General features: G+C 55.4%; 2 protein-coding genes across 8 annotated transcripts; both read left to right on the top strand.

Annotated features, from left to right (window-relative positions):
- The first annotated feature begins 6,211 nt into the window (after window positions 1–6,211).
- Window positions 6,212–13,966, top strand: DUS3L (dihydrouridine synthase 3 like). Of its 7 annotated transcripts, XM_042837038.1 has the most exons (13): window positions 6,212–6,272; window positions 7,430–7,763; window positions 8,192–8,773; window positions 9,383–9,424; window positions 9,521–9,673; window positions 9,753–9,869; window positions 10,172–10,237; window positions 10,322–10,432; window positions 11,034–11,130; window positions 11,606–11,681; window positions 11,973–12,161; window positions 12,256–12,384; window positions 13,788–13,966. In XM_042837038.1, the coding sequence occupies exons 1-13, from the start codon at window positions 6,238–6,240 to the stop codon at window positions 13,858–13,860; spliced, it is 2,004 nt and encodes a 667-aa protein (XP_042692972.1). In that variant the 5' UTR covers window positions 6,212–6,237; the 3' UTR covers window positions 13,861–13,966. The 7 variants fall into 7 exon arrangements, 6 of the variants coding, with proteins under 6 accessions (XP_042692972.1, XP_042692970.1, XP_042692969.1 ...); XR_006171727.1 differs by having other exon boundaries at window positions 10,172–10,432; window positions 12,013–12,161; window positions 13,788–13,872; XM_042837036.1 differs by having other exon boundaries at window positions 10,172–10,432; window positions 12,013–12,161; window positions 12,237–12,384.
- Window positions 13,967–15,493: 1,527 nt separating this feature from the next.
- Window positions 15,494–16,699, top strand: PRR22 (proline rich 22). Its single transcript, XM_042837030.1, has 3 exons — window positions 15,494–15,584; window positions 15,698–15,802; window positions 15,883–16,699. The coding sequence occupies exons 1-3, from the start codon at window positions 15,494–15,496 to the stop codon at window positions 16,692–16,694; spliced, it is 1,008 nt and encodes a 335-aa protein (XP_042692964.1). The 3' UTR covers window positions 16,695–16,699.
- The last annotated feature ends 279 nt before the right edge of the window (window positions 16,700–16,978 follow it).

Raw genomic sequence — 16,978 nt, 5'->3', positions numbered from 1 at the left:
CCTGCTCTTGAAACAGGTTGCCTCTCTGGGACAGCTGCTTTGCTGCTGGCATTAAGTGCCTGGGTTAGCAATCTGCCTTGTAGGTCACAAACACACCAGCAGGCTCCATCTGCCTCGCCCTGCCTCCCTTTAGGGTGGCTTTCAGGGATTTACTTAAAGCAAGGTTATATTCTTAGTGCTTTCCTAAGCTGCTTGCACGTTTGGACGTGGAACCTGTCCTCTGCTGCTCTGCTGAGCAGGGGCTGCACGGGGAGAAGCTCTTATGGATGATGAGGTATAGCCCCTTCCAACCCCTCTATGCCCCACGTCACCCCACACTTTCTCCCTGGACGTGAGCACTGCAGTCACACTGCAAATGGGTGCCCACTGATGGGGGGAGGGAGGGGAGAGACCTCCTGGAGAGGGGCAAATCCAGGTCCCACACCAACCACCCACCTTCAGGAATGCCACAGGAACTCAGTACTTGTGAGATATCTACCAAACACTGCTGAGAGCAGCCCAGGGATCTGACTGCTGATGGGACAGGGGGAGTACACGCTCCGAGCCAGCACAGAGAGCACGTGGCTCATCGCTGGACGGGGTGGGGGTGGCAGGGAAGCAGCTCGCCAGGGTGGGAAGGGGAGGTCAGAGCTCAGCGCACGCCCTGCAGCCTGCCCATGCCCCACCAGCAGTGAGTTCTGGTAGCTCCGCTCACGTTTCGGCTCTGAGAGCGCAGCCAAAACCAGTGTGCTTTCTGCTGGACTTGTCACATCCTGTGGCTTGCCAAGGTCGACGTGGAAGAAGCTGGAGGCTGCTCTCAGTGCCGCTACTCCTTCACCCTCCGACCATGCAGGCAGTGCTGCCAGCAGCTGCTCCAGCTGCAGCAGAGCCAGGAGGGGTGGTTGGATCTGGGTAAGCACCCTGAAGCTCTTGTATGAGATTCAATAGGGCTGCTAGACCCAAACCTGGCTTCCTTGCACTGCAGGAAGGAAGGGGGACATCCTTCCAGTCCAAAGGAAACAAAGCTTTCTGCAGAGAAAGCTCTTTGCTCCTTGCTTCTCTCCCCACACACCTGCATGGACCATAGGCTTTTTTTTTTTTTTTTTTTTTTTTGCAGGAAGGCTAAGCCAGCCTTTAAATTACACCCACAGCAGCCAAGGGCATGCTCTGCACTGAGCTGCAGGCCAAGCAGATGGCATGGGATGGCTGCAGTCAGTGCACGGATCGCACTGAGAAAACACAAAGTCTAAAAGGGCACAGAAACGAAACGGATCCCCTCCAACAGAGGGGTGCCATCTCCTGTTTAGGAGGAGGAAGAAAAAAAAAACCAAACACATGGAGTATGCAGAGTCAAAAGCTGGGAGGGGCTTCGGGTAAAGTGAGGTGCACAGCCCCTCCTGGGCTGGGGGAGCACAAGCAGAGGGACAGGGCTGTGCTTCCTCACTGCTGATCCCAGAGCGACAGCTGTCCCTGAGCAGGGCACTTCCCAGGGACACTGCCAGGGGTTGAAGCACATTGGAAGTTCAGGAACATCCTCCCTGAGCAGTGAATGAGCAAAGCTCGTGCAGAGTGCTTCAGTACCCACCGCTGGGAGCAGCCACAGGCCAGGCTATTGTGATTAACAAGCTAAACAAAACCATCTGCCACCCTAAACATCAACACGCGTCGTTCCCCTCTGACTCGTACAAAACTTGCAGGGACAAACAGGAAACACAGAAGACCTCAGATTCTCCAGGAGAATTGGGGCTGGAAAGCTGCTCATAGGTTTGGAAAAGAAGACATCTCTCACCTGGGATACGGCAGACACGCTGCGCCAGGAGGATGGATGGATCTGCATGGATGAGCCCAGCTTGGCCCATAGAACCTATGGCCCTCCTGCACCAGCCCTGCACCAGCCCTTCCTCCGCAGCTGAGGATCCTTCCTTGAGATGCAGAAGAACCAACCGTGCTGCGGGTGCACAAATCCAGTGCAGGAAAGCAGCAGCCACAACACCCTGAGCAAAACCCAGCTGCAAATCTGGCAGGAAGAGCACAGAGGGGTGAATGGGAACTCGGCGGGGCAGAGATTGAGCTATTATTCATCAATGACGGGAAAAGTCACCGAAATAGAAGACGTGGAAGCTTCCAGAGCTATTCGTGAAGTGGGGCCAAATTGGACTCGTAGCTTCAGCCAAAATGGGGGAAATAATTAGAAAAACATTGAAACGCATCATTTTTAGTTTTTGTTTTTAATTCCCACCCGCCAAGCCCCCCCCCAGTGAAACACTTCACTTCGGAAATGATGAAACGTTGCAGTCGCAGCAGGATCTTGGAAGCCTTTGTCCCAAAAAACAGGAATTTTTATTCGGTTTGTCACTCACTGACTGAGTTAAATGTCAGGAACAAAGCTCAGCGTTGCTTTTTCAAGCAAAAAAAAAAAATATATGTTTTCTTTAAAAGTGTAAAAATGTTTTATCTGGTGGTAGAGGGCATTAGAAGAAGCCACTGACAGGGCTGACAGCACGCACCTCTCCTGCCCCAACCCTCACCTCCCTGACCCCACGGCAGAGCACAGAGCCCTTTGGGGGGAGCTGACCTGCACAGATAGAGGACAGAAGCCTTGTCTCCACCCAACCCACAGAGCTGCCCCATAGCAGCCCTGGGGAGAACACGCTGAGCACGGCCGTGCCCAGCACATCCTGCCTCCTCCTGCCAAGCACTCAGCCCCTCGCTATTTTCGGGTTTGAGAAAAGATTTGGGATCTCCTCCAAGCTTTACCAAGGAAGGGTTGAGTGCCATAGCCAAGAGATTCCACTGTTCCCCATTGCTCGCCCATTTCCTTCCCTTCTCTCTTGGAATTCCCTGCCCACGCACCAAGCAGGCGTCGCAAACCCCAGACTCTCCATTATGGTTCATTACTGCACTTTCTCCCCCTGGAGAGCCCTCATCACAGCAGCACAACCTCCTCAACAGACCCCAAACTCCAACCTCCTTCCAGAGGATTGACAGCCCATCCCAAAACCACACGGGCCTTGCCCAAGCAACGACCTTTAACAACTCCTATCTGTGGGCCAAACGCTAAGTCAGCGCTCCGAGCAGCTCGTAAAGCAGCCGAGGGGGAACCACGACAAAACAGACTTTGCCAAATGCCATTAGGCAGCTGTCTGCCCAAAGCCTGGCTGTGCCAATCACAACCACTTGAGGAGCACACCCCATTTCCACAGCATCCCATGCAGGTCTCCTTGGGGGCACTGATCTCCCCACGTCCGCCCTTGGGAAGTGCCCAGCACTGCGAGGAGAGTGAGAGCTGGTGATTGGGAAGAAGGGGAGATGGGGGGATGAAACCAGAGAGGGGAAACGTTTAAGCTTTAATCTTGGAAACAGCTTCCTGACAGTAGATTTATGAGCAATGGGAATAGACTGCTTTGCAGAAGGCTGGAAGCTCTACTGCACCGAGCTTTGAAAACAAGGCCGGATAAAAGAGGAGGCAATAGACATGAGGAATGGGTTCTGCCTCAACCCAAAGACGGATAGGACCCAGTGGCTCACTTCCAGCTCTGGCTGCCCGGCTCGTACACAAGCAGCAAATCTCACACCTGCCTTCCGTGACATTTGCCCACGTACATGATTAACCAGCGCGGGCTGTCAGAATATTACAGTGCTGCTATGAAAGGCATCCAAACAAATGTGACCGGTCCAAACTTCTATCCCCACTCTCACCCGCTGCAGCTGCAGAGGCGACCTTTCAGGGCAGCCACAGAACCTCATTTTTCAGCTCACGCCTGGGTGTAGTAGCCAGAACCAGGGGCTCAACACATCCGACTTTTGTGCAGCAGCCCGTGGAAGGTGTATTTTTGTTAATGCACGCATCTTGTTTTACTTGGACGTTGAAGGAGCTGAACTTTTTCTGACTTGGTTGCTCCTGTATATGTATCACACTTTCCTGCAATCAACCTTTCCTTTCCTCCCCTCCCCCCCCCGTGGCCTTTTGCAGTGTGCTGTTGGGTATTGGCTCTCTCCAAAGCTGCTTTAGTGCTGCTGACGGATGCTAAGCCTGGCTCTGAAAGACGGAGCACTTGCTCACCCACAGAAGCAGCCCAGCTCAGGCTTCCAAACCACCCCTTTCCCCACCCCACTGTCAGCCTCAGCTCAACCAGGTCACAGTAAGAACCGAAGCAGCCAGCCAGCAGGAGAAGCACATCCCTGCTCTGAGCAGAGACTCTCCAGCAACCCTTACCTGCAGCCCAAGTCCCCATTGCATTGTGCATAAGCAACAGTGCTGCTGCACAGCCCACAGCACCTGCAGAGCTCCAGTACTGGAAGCTTCATGCTCCTCTCTCACCACCAGAAAGCTTGCCTAAAGCTGAGCCTCATAAACCCACCAGTGTCCTGAGAGGAGATTAGATGTGAAAGCCTGACCTCAGCCAAGTACTGCAAGTCAAAAGAGCTCTGACTTCAGGCTAACTGCCCCACAAAAACATCAGTGAAATCACTTCATTAATCCCCACGGCCTCATTTCCTTCCTTCCTTCCCTCAGCCAAGCTGAAGCTTAAAATAGTATTTTAACATTCCTCATATTTCTCTCCAAAACTAATTAATATCCAATCAGCCAAAAGCTCTTCTCGCAGCAGCTTGTCTCAATCACACAACCTGCCCACCCTTGGCAAGAGCAGAAGCACCCTGCCAGGCTCCCAGCTCCTCCCAGAAGACATTTCTGATGGAGCATCTGGAGAGAACCGCGCGAAGGCAGCAGAAAGGAGGAAAGCACCAAAATTAAAGCCCCACGTGCAACCCTACCTCCATCCCCCACATACACACACCGCCCTGCTGTGCCCATAAACACACACACACTGCAGGGATTCCCTGACACTGCAGGAGCAGCTGCTCATCACCAGCTTCTAGCAGCCCCTAACGGCAAACCGCAGGGCACCTTCCTCCTCTTCCTGTTTTATTGGTACCTGCGCTCCAGCAGAAGACTGAAAGCATGTTCCAGAGGAGAGGAAAGAAAGAGGAAATGGGTCTGTCTTCATTTAGCCAGCCTTCTCAGCAGCCAGGATCAAGCATCAGTTAAATAATACACTGCACAGGTGAGAGTGTAGCTGTAAGGAAGGGATGAGAGCCTGAGATGGAAAGGAAACGTCCTCCAGAGGTTTCACCACTCCAGGAGGCACAAAGTCCTTTACCACAAGATATTGCTCGTTTAAGTCTCACTATGCAATGCTTCTGACACACAGATCAGGAAGGAGGCTGCAACGAGTGCCGCAAACACATAAGAAATTCAGCAGCTACACGGGATGGAAAGGTCACAGACATGCAGCCAAAGAACTCAACGCCATGATTTATCCTGCAGCCCTAAATTCAACCTATAGACCAAACACGAGGCCTGGAATGCACTCGGGGCAGCCTCAGAAGCACCAGCTGGGAACAGCCTCCTCAGCTCAATTGCAGGAACGCGTGGCAGCACCGCAGGGCTGTGGTGCCATGGTGGATAACCCCAGTGGTGGCTCTGTCACACTCCTCCGCCCGCTGCACAGAGCACAGGCTGATTCTCCCCGTCAGCACCGGGCACACAAAACATTTGTGTGTGTGTCAGCTGGGTGGGAGCTGGGCAGCGCTGCAAGGAAGCCACCAGGGCAGCTACAAGCAGGCTGCTCACAGGATGGGCAGCACAGCAGCAAGGCGCAGCAACGGCTCTGTGCACTGTGAGCACTCACACCCTCTGTTTGGGCTGCCTAGCATAGGAAAACAAAGAAGCAACAAAGCCCCACAGCCACTCCATCCAAGCACCCCACAGCTCTGCAGAGCCTCAGCTGTTCTACCAACAGGCAGAACCCACGGCCAGGAGCTCCTCTCACAGCAGGGCCCCACGGGACGCGATGAGGCCACAGGAGCACCTCCCAACCCCGGCCACCTCCAGCCCGGCTCCGAGGCACGGAGCAGCTCTGCTGCCTCAGCCCGGGCCGCCAGGGAGCCGGGGGAAGGGCGAGGGCTTAAAGGCTGCAGGCCGGGCTCCCTCATCCAGGGCTGGGGCGGCCCTTCTCGTTACAGAGGGCAGAGCTGAGAGGTCTCGCCGACCTTCGCAGCCCCCAGCAACGCCGCAACCCCTCACAGAACCTAACCGAGCGCCTCAATACGGCCGTGCATAAAGCACCCACACACCGCAGCCCGCACCACCCGCCGCTCTGCCGCTACCCGCCTTCCGCCCGCCCTTTTATAGCCGCCCAGCACGCGCCTCCCGCCCCCGTCGCGTGAGTGACGTCATCGCCGCGTGCGGCAGCAATGGCGGCGGCGGGAGTGGCGCCGGTCCGGGAGCGGTGAGTGCCGGCTTCGAGGCCAAGCGTGAGCTCCTGTCCGCTCCGTGAGACATCGGCCATCGCACGGAGCTCTCCCTGCGGCGGCTGAGGGGCCGGCCTGGTCCTGGGGTGCGGCTGGGGGAGCTGCCGATGCTCGCTGAGGGGCTGCGGCCTGCAGGAGGGCAGTGGGGATAACAGGGCCTCATCCTGGGATACTGCGGGGTGGGGATTGGGATTGGGAAGGGGATGGGAGTGAGGTTGGGGAAGGGGGTGCGGATGAAGACGGAGTTTTGGGCTGAAGGAATCCCAGGTGTTTGTACAGACTGCAGAGCGGCCCTGCGGGGAAGGACCTGGGGGTCCTGAGGGGTGAAACGCATGAATGCAAATGAGCCAGCAGTGTGTGATTGCAGTTTGGAAAGCAAACGGGATCCTGGGCTCCATCAGCAGAGGGATGGCAGCAGGGACAGGGAGGCGATCGTCCCCCTCTGCTCTGCTCTTGTGAGGCCCCATCTGCAGCACTGTGTCCAGGTCTGGAGCCCCCAGTACAAGAAGGACAGGGAGCTGATGGAGAGGGTCTGGAGGAGCCACAGCGATCAGCAGGGGGTTGCAGCCTCTCCACTACGAAGACAAGCTGAAGGAGCTGGGCTTGTTCAGCATGGAGAAAAGAAGGCTGTAGGGTGACCTCATTGCAGCCTGCAGTACCTAAAGGGAGCCTGCAAACGGGAGGGGAATCAACTCTTTGAAAGGGGAGATGACAGCAGGACAAGGGGAAATGGTTTGAATTGAGGGAGGTCAGATTGAGGTTGGATGTCAGGGGAAGGTCTGTGCTGTGAGAGTGGTGAGGTGCTGGAACAGCTGCCCAGAGAGGCTGTGATGCCCCATCCATCCCTGGAGGTGTTCAAGGCCAGGTTGGATGGGGCCCTGGACAGCCTGGGCTGCTGTGAAATGGGGAGGTTGGTGGCCCTGCGTGTGGTGGGGGTTGGAGATTCACGACCCTTGGGGTCCCTTCCAACCCCGGCCATTCTGTGTGACATGGAGTTAGGGATGGGAGTGGAACTGGGAGCGGGAATGAGGTCAAGGATGAGGATGGAGTTGGGGACGAGGATGGAGGTGGGGGCACTTCACAGCCCTGTGCTGCTGGCAGTGCAGTTTTTCACAGCATCATGGTTGTTCTGCAGGTTTGTCACCTCCAAAGAGCAGTTCCATGCCTACCTGAGGGCCAACGGGGAGCTTGGTGGCCAAGAAGGTGACAGGGAGGAGGAGAAGGAGGCCAGCAGCGAGCAGAGCGAGCCCCCTGCCAAGCGGGGGAGGTTGGATGTGCAGGGCCAGGATGGAGAAAGCCCAGGGGAGCCCGAGGACGGGGAGAAGGAGTCCAGGGATGGGGAGAAGGAGCCCGAAGATGGAGAGAAGGAGCCTGTGGAGCGCAAACGAGCCCGAGGGCAGAACAAGAGCAGACCCTGCATGAAGCCCAACCACTATGAGAAGAGCCGGTTATGTCCATCAGTCACGCAGGTGTGACGTGGGGTGTGATGCCTTGCTTTGCTCTCGGTGGGTTTCTTTGTTTTTTAGCTTAGGGAAGCACATCCCAGAGTGACTGAAGACAAAGATCCCTCCCAGAAGGAGGGAGCTGAGGGCACAGGGCTGTGCTGGCAGAACTGCCTCTGTTGGCTGCTTGGGGAGCATGTAGTAGGGTGAGGCTGACCAGGGCAAGCAAAGCATCAGCTTTCCTGAGTCCACAGGGCTAAAACAGCCCCTCAGGTGTTCAGTGCCCCCCAGCACTGGCACTTGGCTTCATGCTTCGTGGCATGGCCAACGTCATTTAGGGAGTGATGGGTGCTCGGTGTGGTTTTTTCCCCTCTTCAGGCTCACCTCGGTAGTACAGATATGCCCACAACTGGAAGCAGAGGGCAGAGCTTTAATCTCTCCTTTCTCCTTTGAAGGGCTGTGCAGACAAATGCTACTTTGGCCCACGGTGCCGCTTCCTTCACGATGTCGGCGAGTACATGGCAGCAAAACCAGCCGACCTGGGGCCCAGCTGCGTGCTCTTTGAAACCTTTGGCAAGTGTCCTTACGGCATCACTTGTCGCTTTGCCAAGGCCCACCTTGGGGATGGATACCAGAACGTGGTCAACACAGAGCTGGCCAAGCAATGGGAGGGGAAATCGCTGGTGAGGAACAACCTCTCCAAGGACCTCCAGCACCAGCTGCGCAAGAAGAAATTTACCTTTAAGAAAGCTGATGAGTATCTCTGCAGCCTGGCCAAGCCCCACCACGATGATAGGAAAGGAGGCAAAGCCCCGGGGTGCTCTGCAGAGGGTGAGGAGGTGTCCAACTGCACGACGCCTGAGGATGGCCTGGGAGACCCCTCACAATGTCCTGTGCTACCTGAGGGAGGAGATTCCAAACCAGCTCCCGTGCAGAGTCCTCAGCCCACAGAAAGCAGGAGGGGGTGCCCCACCAAAACAGCAGGTCCAGTGACAGATGAAGACATTGTAAAGCTGAGGTCATGTGAGAAGAAGAAGGTGAGCAGTGAGAATTTGGTCAAGGGCTGCTGCCTCTGTCCCCGGGGAAGACAGAAGAGACTTCTTAGCTGGGTGACAGGCAGGGAGGGGGCTGAGCTGCATGGGGACCACGTTACTGTCATGAGAGGGGAAGGATGCAGGCGGGAAGCCAGTGGTGTTATTGAAGGAGTGGGAGCTAAGAGGAGCTTCAGCCTTTTGCACGTGAGGGAAATGAGGAGCTGAGCTGTCAGTGCGGGTAGAAATGATCTGCAAGGAGAAACGAGGCTGGGGCTGGTTGATATGGCTGTACTGTGCAGTGCTCTCCTGAGGGGAGGCTGAGCACTGCCTCCTCCTGACCTCTTTAACCAGTCTTGCATCCTGCTGCATCTTTAACTGAGTTTTCTCCAAGCTGAGCAGTGAAAACAGATGGAGCAATTAAAGTTTCTCTTACCCAAATGATACAGTGTCAGGGAGCTGTTGAGGTTCTTAAACAAATAACAGTGATTTCCTGGGTTTCCCACTGAGTTTTCTCAAGACAGGTGATAAAGTGGCTAACTGGGATCTCCTCGTGTTTTACCACTGCCGGTTCAGCTCTGCTAACATGCTCCTCCATCCCTGGTTGTTTTCCAGTTGGAAATCCAAGGCAAGCTCTACTTGGCCCCACTGACCACAGTAAGTAGGCAGTTCTGTCCTTTGGTCAAAATTTGCCATTGCCACGTTTGGAACAGAGCTCATCTCCCCACAAATGACCTGTCTGCTGTCTTTCAGTGTGGTAACCTCCCTTTCAGAAGGATCTGCAAACGCTTTGGGGCAGATGTCACCTGTGGAGAGATGGCTGTGTGCACAAACCTGCTTCAGGGCCAGTCCTCCGAGTGGGCTCTCCTCAAACGACACCACACCGAGGATATTTTTGGGGTGCAGGTGAGTGCAGCCAAATTAAACTCATTTCTGAGGCAAAAAGCTGCTGCTTGAGCTCATGCAAACTGTCGCCCTTTGGTAGCTGGAGGGAGCATTTCCAGACACGATGACCAAATGTGCAGAGCTCCTGAACCAAACGATTGATGTGGACTTTGTAGACATCAATGTTGGCTGTCCTATCGACCTGGTCTACAAGAAGGTAAGGAGATGTTTGCAGCATGCCTTGTTTCTGTGCATAGATGTTCGTTGTTTGCATCGTTTCCTGCTCCCTGATCTGCTCCTGTCAGTTTGATCCAGAGTTACCAGGTCGTTTATGGACACTAGACTTCAACAGCAGGCTGAAGTGGGGAGGGAAAAAGGAGAAAGGGAATGTTTTAACACAAAAAACAACACCAAGTCTGGGAAGTCGTGGAGTTTTAGCTGCTTTTCTGTGAATAGAGGGCTGCTCTTTTCTATGCAAGGGAGCAGAAAGTCTTGATTGTGGCACCTTTCTTTCCCCAGGGTGGAGGCTGTGCTCTGATGACTCGATCTAACAAATTTGAGCAGATTGTCCGAGGGATGAACTCGGTGAGTCCAACCACGGGGCTGCCAGCAGGAGAGCAGCAGGTGGAGCTGAACTGCTTCTCCAGCCTCACTCTGCCCTCCCTGCAGGTGCTGGACGTCCCACTGACTGTGAAGATACGGACAGGGGTGCAAGAAAAGATGAATGTGGCCCATAAAATAATCCCCAAGATCCGGGAGTGGGGGGCATCCATGGTCACGGTACTGGGATACTTGCAATGGTGCTGGGGCTTCAAATGGTTGGCTGCTGTCCAGGGAGCTCTGCTTGCATGTCAGCCCAGTGTGACCCTCACCCCCTGCCCAGAGCTCAGTAGCTCTTTCAAACACCTCTGGCTATCTGTGTGCTATCTTCTGGTGCTTGCTCCTAAAAAGAGAGACAAATTGTGATGCTTTTATATTTAGAACATTGTCCTCGCTGCTCCTGAAGCTTGTATCCGTTACAAAAGGAGGTGGCTTTGGAACAGAGGCTTCATTCAGATGAGCTTCATTATATCAGGGCTGGCTAATCATTTGCATGGGGATGAGTAGTTCCTGCCCACAGTGAATATTCCCTTTCACTGCCTGCAGTCACTTCCTGCTCTGCCTTGCAAATAGCCCAAACGTTACTCAGAAAAGCATCCAGCATCTCTCAGCGTTGCAAACCACCCCTGCAGCCTGCTTTGTTAGCAGCTGGGCACCCATTAGGATCCTGTACCCCAGCCTGGTGGCACTGCCTTGTCAAAGCACGCTCCTGCAGTGCTCCTGTGCTGTTCTGCCTCCTTTCTGGTGCTCAGTGAGGTCTCACTGTGACTTCTTTCTGCAGCTGCACGGCCGGTCCAGGGAGCAGAGGTACACAAGAGTTGCTGACTGGGACTACATAGCAGAATGTGCTAAAATAGCAAGCCCCATGCCTCTTTTTGGTAGGTGTTTCAGGATGCGGTTTGAAAAACGTTAAAAACAAAAAGAGTAGGGGAAAATACAGCCCCCAAATACATCCAGTCTGGGGGAAAGCTTGGATTATCCCTGGCCCTTCTCCATGAAGTCTTGTGCAGCTCAGTTCTGCCTGCTTGCTTGAGGCCTGGCCTGGTGAGCGTGGAGCAGAGCGGGATGGAGGGCAGCACGCAGAGCACCTTGGTTGCAGCAGGTGCTTTCTGTTGGTAGGCAGCACGGCACAGAGAATCCCAGCTAAACCTTCAGGGTAGGAGTTGAGAGAAGGAGAGAGAGGAGAAGGCTCTCCTCCTCCTCGTGATGGGAACGTTAATCAGAAACATTCCTGAGGATCTCTAGATATGACCCTGTGTCCTTCTTGAATTTTATCCCATGCCTGGATTAGCTCATTCTGACTTGCCCTGCTGCATCACTTTGACCTCTGGCTTCTCCCTCCCTTCTGCACAGGAAACGGTGATATTTTGTCTTACGAAGATGCTGATCAAGCCATGCAGACCGGCGTCTCAGGAATTATGATTGCAAGGCAAGTGGCTGCATTTCCCCCTTTGCTTCTGAGCCTATTTGTGCAGGGGAAAAAAGTAGGAAAAAAGGGAAAAAAATAACAGAAATCCCTAAACCAACTCTAAATATGAGAAGAGCTTCCTCTGAATGAAATTACTCCTTGAAACTTGGGACACTGTGTGTCTGTGGGAGCTTACAGTGGCTGAAAGCTTCTCAAGCAGCGCTGGGCTGGCAGATGAGAGCTGGAAACCATTTTAGTCCTCTCTGAAGCATCAGTCGCAGGAGTGGTGATGCACGTTTTATTGGGCTGCAGGGGAGCACTCATCAAACCGTGGCTTTTCACTGAAATCAAGGAGCAGAGACACTGGGACATTTCCTCCAGTGAGAGATTTGATATCCTCAAAGACTTCACCAACTACGGCCTGGAGCACTGGGGGTCAGATACTCAGGGTGTGGAGAAGACCAGGAAGTTTCTGCTGGAATGGCTCTCGTTCCTGTGCAGGTAATTGTGCCCGGGTTGGAGGACTGTCCCCACAGCAGGCCCACCTCCTTGAGCAGCAGCACGCAGTGCCCATAGTGTTTGTGTTTTGCTGCAGGTATATTCCAGTGGGGTTATTGGAGCGCCTGCCTCAGAAGATCAACGAGCGGCCGCCTTACTACATAGGGAGAGACTACCTGGAGACACTGATGGCCAGCCAAAACGTGGATGATTGGATTAAAATCAGGTAACAAAGCACGAGGTCAGGCAGTTTCACTTGGAGGTTTGAACCCAGCTTGGAGTCGCCACAGAAGGGCTCTCATTCCCTCCCTCTGCCTCAGGAGGTCGTGCACAGCCATGCAGACCTCGGCTGGCTGACCTCTCTCATGACACACTGCTCATCCTGGGACAGGCAGGAACTGAGAGGAGGCAGCGCAGCCATGGGGCGCTGGGGCTGTCAGCACTTTGCACACAGCTCTGCTCAGCCCAGCAGCAGGGCAGCTTCCCCAGCTGGAGGGAGCCGAGTGCGACCCCCCCATTCCTCAGCATCTGATTCTGAGCTTGTGCAACAAAACGCAGACACAACTGCTTCTCCCCACTCCTACAAGCCTACAGGCAATGGCTGGGAAGCTGCTTCACTTCCAAGGCAGCTAAAATGAGAACTGGTGCAGCACAGCCAGCTGCTGTTCCTTGTGTCATGGAAACGGAGATTAACAAAAATAGAGCACAGCCACGAGCTTCTCTGGTTTTTGCTAATCCTCATCCACGTAGTGCTGGGAGCGGCTGCCTGAAAGCAAGTTATGAGCACGTTAAGTTTTGATTGGGATTTTTAATTGCTGGTTTTTCGAGCAGAACCTGCCCACGTGGGGCTGTGCAAAGCTCTGTGACCACTGCTCTTTGCAGCACCTTCTAAGAGAGATTCGTAGCCATAAAAATTCAATTTCCAGTCCAATTAGGTTTATTCATTAAAGCTTATTGTAAGGAGATGTGAAGCAGCCGAGGGGGCTCCCAGGCATGCTCTGCTCTGCTCTCACCATCACAGCTTCTCATTACACAGCAATGTGCCCTGCTGGGATACTCTGCTGACATGTCTTATGGAAAGTTTTAGTGGTGCTGTATTGAACCAGCATCCAGGAAATACACGAAGCCTCCTGGACTGTAAAGAAAATTACTCTGCGCTGGAAATCCAGCGTGGGTTCCCAAGTGTGAAATAGTTGAAGTCTTAAGCGAGGATCAGTCACAATAGCACTGGCTTACATCATTTTAGGATCCAGCCTTAATACTCTTTGGCACTAACGGGGGTTTGGCTCTGCACAAGCACAGCAAGAGGTTGGGAGGAGCTCTCAGAGGCTTGTGCTGATTTTAGACATGCGGGTGCCAGCAATAAAGCTAGTATTCAGGTCACCAAACTTAGAATCCCATTTTGGCATTGACCCTCAGTGACTTCCCAGCAGTGAGGGCTGTGCCAAGAGCCAGAGTCTGTGCTCCCATTGCTGTGGTTTAGGGTTCAAGCTCAGCTCTAGAGCCAGTTGGGTGCCATGTGGGAAGGTGAAAGCTTTGGGTCCATCTGAGCAGAGCCCCGGTGCCGTGCAGCAGGTGGGGGTGGCAGCGGCTCCGTACTGAACACAAACCTCTTCTGTTTCCCTTCAGCGAGCTGCTCCTGGGACCTGTACCCACCAACTTCACCTTCCTGCCCAAGCACAAGGCCAATTCCTACAGATAGGAGCAGTGCAGCCCTTTCCTGCAGCATCGAGTGCAGGGGAGGCAGCAGGATGGTGCGCGTTGCTCAGCTGCACGCAGAAGCAAAATAAACTTTTATGTTTTTAGAAGCGCGGTTGCTTTCTTACCTTGAGCATCGTTACCCGTCACAACCACCGCTCAACCCTGCTGTTCCCATTGTGGCACTCTGTTCCTATGGGGATAGCCTGGGTTAGGGGCAAATCCTGCCTGTGGGAGGGTGAGGTGTATGGACCCAATCCCTGGGGGTCCTGGAGAGCGCAGCCACCCTCACCCTCCCACCATCTGATGTTGTACAGAATCCTGTCCCTTTTGGGGAGCTCACAGGGGCTGCTGTCATCTGCTGGATGTCACACGGCCCCTTCAAGGGCTGTGCTGGAACGGGGGATGCAAAGCAGCTGTTTTTCCATCACGAGCTCTGCTTAAAGAGAAGGGTGAATGAAAGCAGGCCTGGTGACAGCACAGTGACCTTCCCTTGGCTGCCTCGAGGGCTTTTTCTGTGCCCGTGTCACTCGAGCACAGCAGTGAAGGCTGCTGAGCACAGGCAGCAGTCACAGATGCAGCTGCTCTGTATCTCAAAGACTCCACGAGTGCAGCCACGAGGCAGACAGCTCACATCCCTGACTCAGCTCGGCTGAATCAGCTTCATCCCCTCCAAAATATTCCATTGGGTACAAAAGGGGTTTGCAACCACAGCAGCTGAGGTTGGGTAGAGCCGCACCGCAGCAGCGGGCGTTCCTTCCCTGCTCAAAGAGCAGCTGCTGTCTGAATGAGCTCCTCCAGCAGCAGAGGGGCTTTTGGTGCAGCTGAGCAATGCTCACATGTTCACACACTGCCTGCCATCATTCCACCACCAAGGAGTCCAGGCGAGCCCTGCAGCACTCAGTCCCTGCTGCCTGTGGTTCCACCTGCAGAGCAGGGTGCAGAAGGGGATCTCCAAAAATTGCTGTTCAAAGCTGTGCAAGTTTCAGCCCAGGCTTGCTTGTGAGGTGCCTTGATCTGGGAGCACGTGGGGAGCAGATGTGTTTTGGGGCAGTGGGTTCAAGGGCAGGGAGAAAGGGGGAGGATGGATGGCCCACGGTGCAGCCCCCCAGACAGTTTGCCAAGGCAGAACGATGCTGCGATGCTGAGGGTTGCACCAAAAGTCACTGCAGTAAATCACGAAGTCAGTCACGGCAGTCAGGCATCCAGAGCCAGAGCCTCGTTGTGCCAGGCAGAGAGCATCTCCAAACACAACAGGACCCCCAAACGGGCCTCCACGTCCACCCCTAAGCACACACAGCCCTACGGGGTTCCACTTTCATCCTTATGGGGCTCCACATCCAGCCCTGAGCACCCACATCCCTGCGCTGGCCACATGGGATGCCCCGGCGCTGACAGCCCACAGCCACAAAACGGCCCCTGGGCTGCAATGGGGCCAACGAGCCCTGCCCCATCGCCACCTCATAAAGACCCACAGCTGTGGGGTCACAGCAGCCCCCGTTAACCCTTCCTCTCCCTTTAAGACCAGATGAGGAGGGGGCGGTGGGCGGGGATAGAACGCTGGGACCCCTGGCAATTCCCGTTGGGAGACCCCAAACACAGCAGAGTCGGTTGGACCCGCTAGCGGACAGCAGCGCATGGAGTTGGCTGCCGCCTTGCGCTCCTCTCGTGGCCCCCAGGGCCCCCCGGCTCCGCCGCTCATCCTTCCTGAGCTCTTCAGCTTCGTAGGTGAGGACCAACCCCGGCCTCTCCACGCGCCCCGCTCCCTTCCCGGCCCGCCCACCCCGGGCTCCTCCCGTCGGTTTGGGAGGGGACTGATGGCGTTTTCTCACCTCTTCCAGGCTCAGCCAAACCCTGCCAGCCTCCTGCGATGGAGCAGCCCCTCCTCGCACCTCCGGCTATAGGGACGCTGGTGGCACCCGGCGCGCCCCGCGGTCCCCCGCCAGGTTAGACATCCCCCATCCGCCATGTGAGCTCTCGGGGGGACCCGAGGAGCCCCCTCCCCAACTCCCCTTCTCCCCTGCAGGGCTGTGGATGGCTCCGTGCGGCTGCTACTTCGACCCCCGTGTCTTTCACTTTGAGTGGGCGACCACCACCGCGCCGCCACCGGCCAACCCCCTGGGCTCCGCTTCGTTGCCCAACGTTGCCCCCGGGGCTCCGCAGAGCTGGGTGACCCCCCCGGCCCCACCGCAGCCGTTTGTGCCCTACAAACAGCAGGGTGGCGCCGTGACCCCGCTGATGCCGTCGGTCCCTGACTTCCAGCAGCTGGAGGGGCAGATCCAGCAGCTGAGGATCTCAGAGGCACCTCCGAGTGGCAGCCCTGCTGTGCCCTCTGATGGCATCGTCCCACTCGATAGTGACACCCCAATGGGCACCTCCACCACCCCCGACCCTCAAGAGATGGGGGCCAACCTGGAGAGCTTAGACATCGAGCTGCCTGATGAGGTGCTGCTGGAGGAGGCTGTGAGGCTCTTCAACTGCTCCCCTGAGATGGAGGTGGTCAACCAAGACAACCCCAGCAGCGTCCCTATGCTCGAAGACCTCGGGGATCTTGCTGACCTCGACGATATCATCTCCAGTCACGACATGAGATCGCTCTCGCTGCCCGAAGAGATGCTCTCCTCTGACTACAGCATCCCTGAAGCCTCCAGCATAATGCTGAGCGTGGAGCAGCTCGACAGCGTCCAGATGAGCACCCAGGAGATGCAGCAGGATCTGACACCACCAGCTCTGCTGCTGTCACCACCGCAGGGCGATGAGTTGCAGCCCAAAGCCAAGCTGGAAAAGAGGGGGAAAAAGCGACGAAACAGCTTCTTGCTGAGAAAGGGCCGCAAATAGAGAGCCTCCACCTGCAGCAGTGGGGTGGGAGAGCAGGGTTAGAGGCCTTGTGATGGGATTGGGAGGGGGGAGGGAGAAGGGTGGTGTTATACAACTTTTTTCTTGTTATCTATTAAAGATTGTTTGTTCAGAACATCTCCATGTCTTGGTGGGGGCTGGAACAGACCTTGGGTGGAGGTGGGGGGGGAGAGGCTGGGACAGACACATTGCCTACACACAGCACCCCCAGCCCTGCAGTGAAACCCAGGCCAAGGGCAGAGGGAGTTTGCAGTGCCTTCATCCCA

The sequence above is a fragment of the Centrocercus urophasianus genome, unplaced genomic scaffold (genome assembly GCF_019232065.1).
Source record: "Centrocercus urophasianus isolate 14NV4802_14NV808 unplaced genomic scaffold, USGS_Curo_1.0 seq_66, whole genome shotgun sequence".
NCBI classification, from domain to species: Eukaryota; Metazoa; Chordata; class Aves; order Galliformes; family Phasianidae; genus Centrocercus; species Centrocercus urophasianus.
This window is presented reverse-complemented; position numbering and strand designations above follow the sequence as displayed.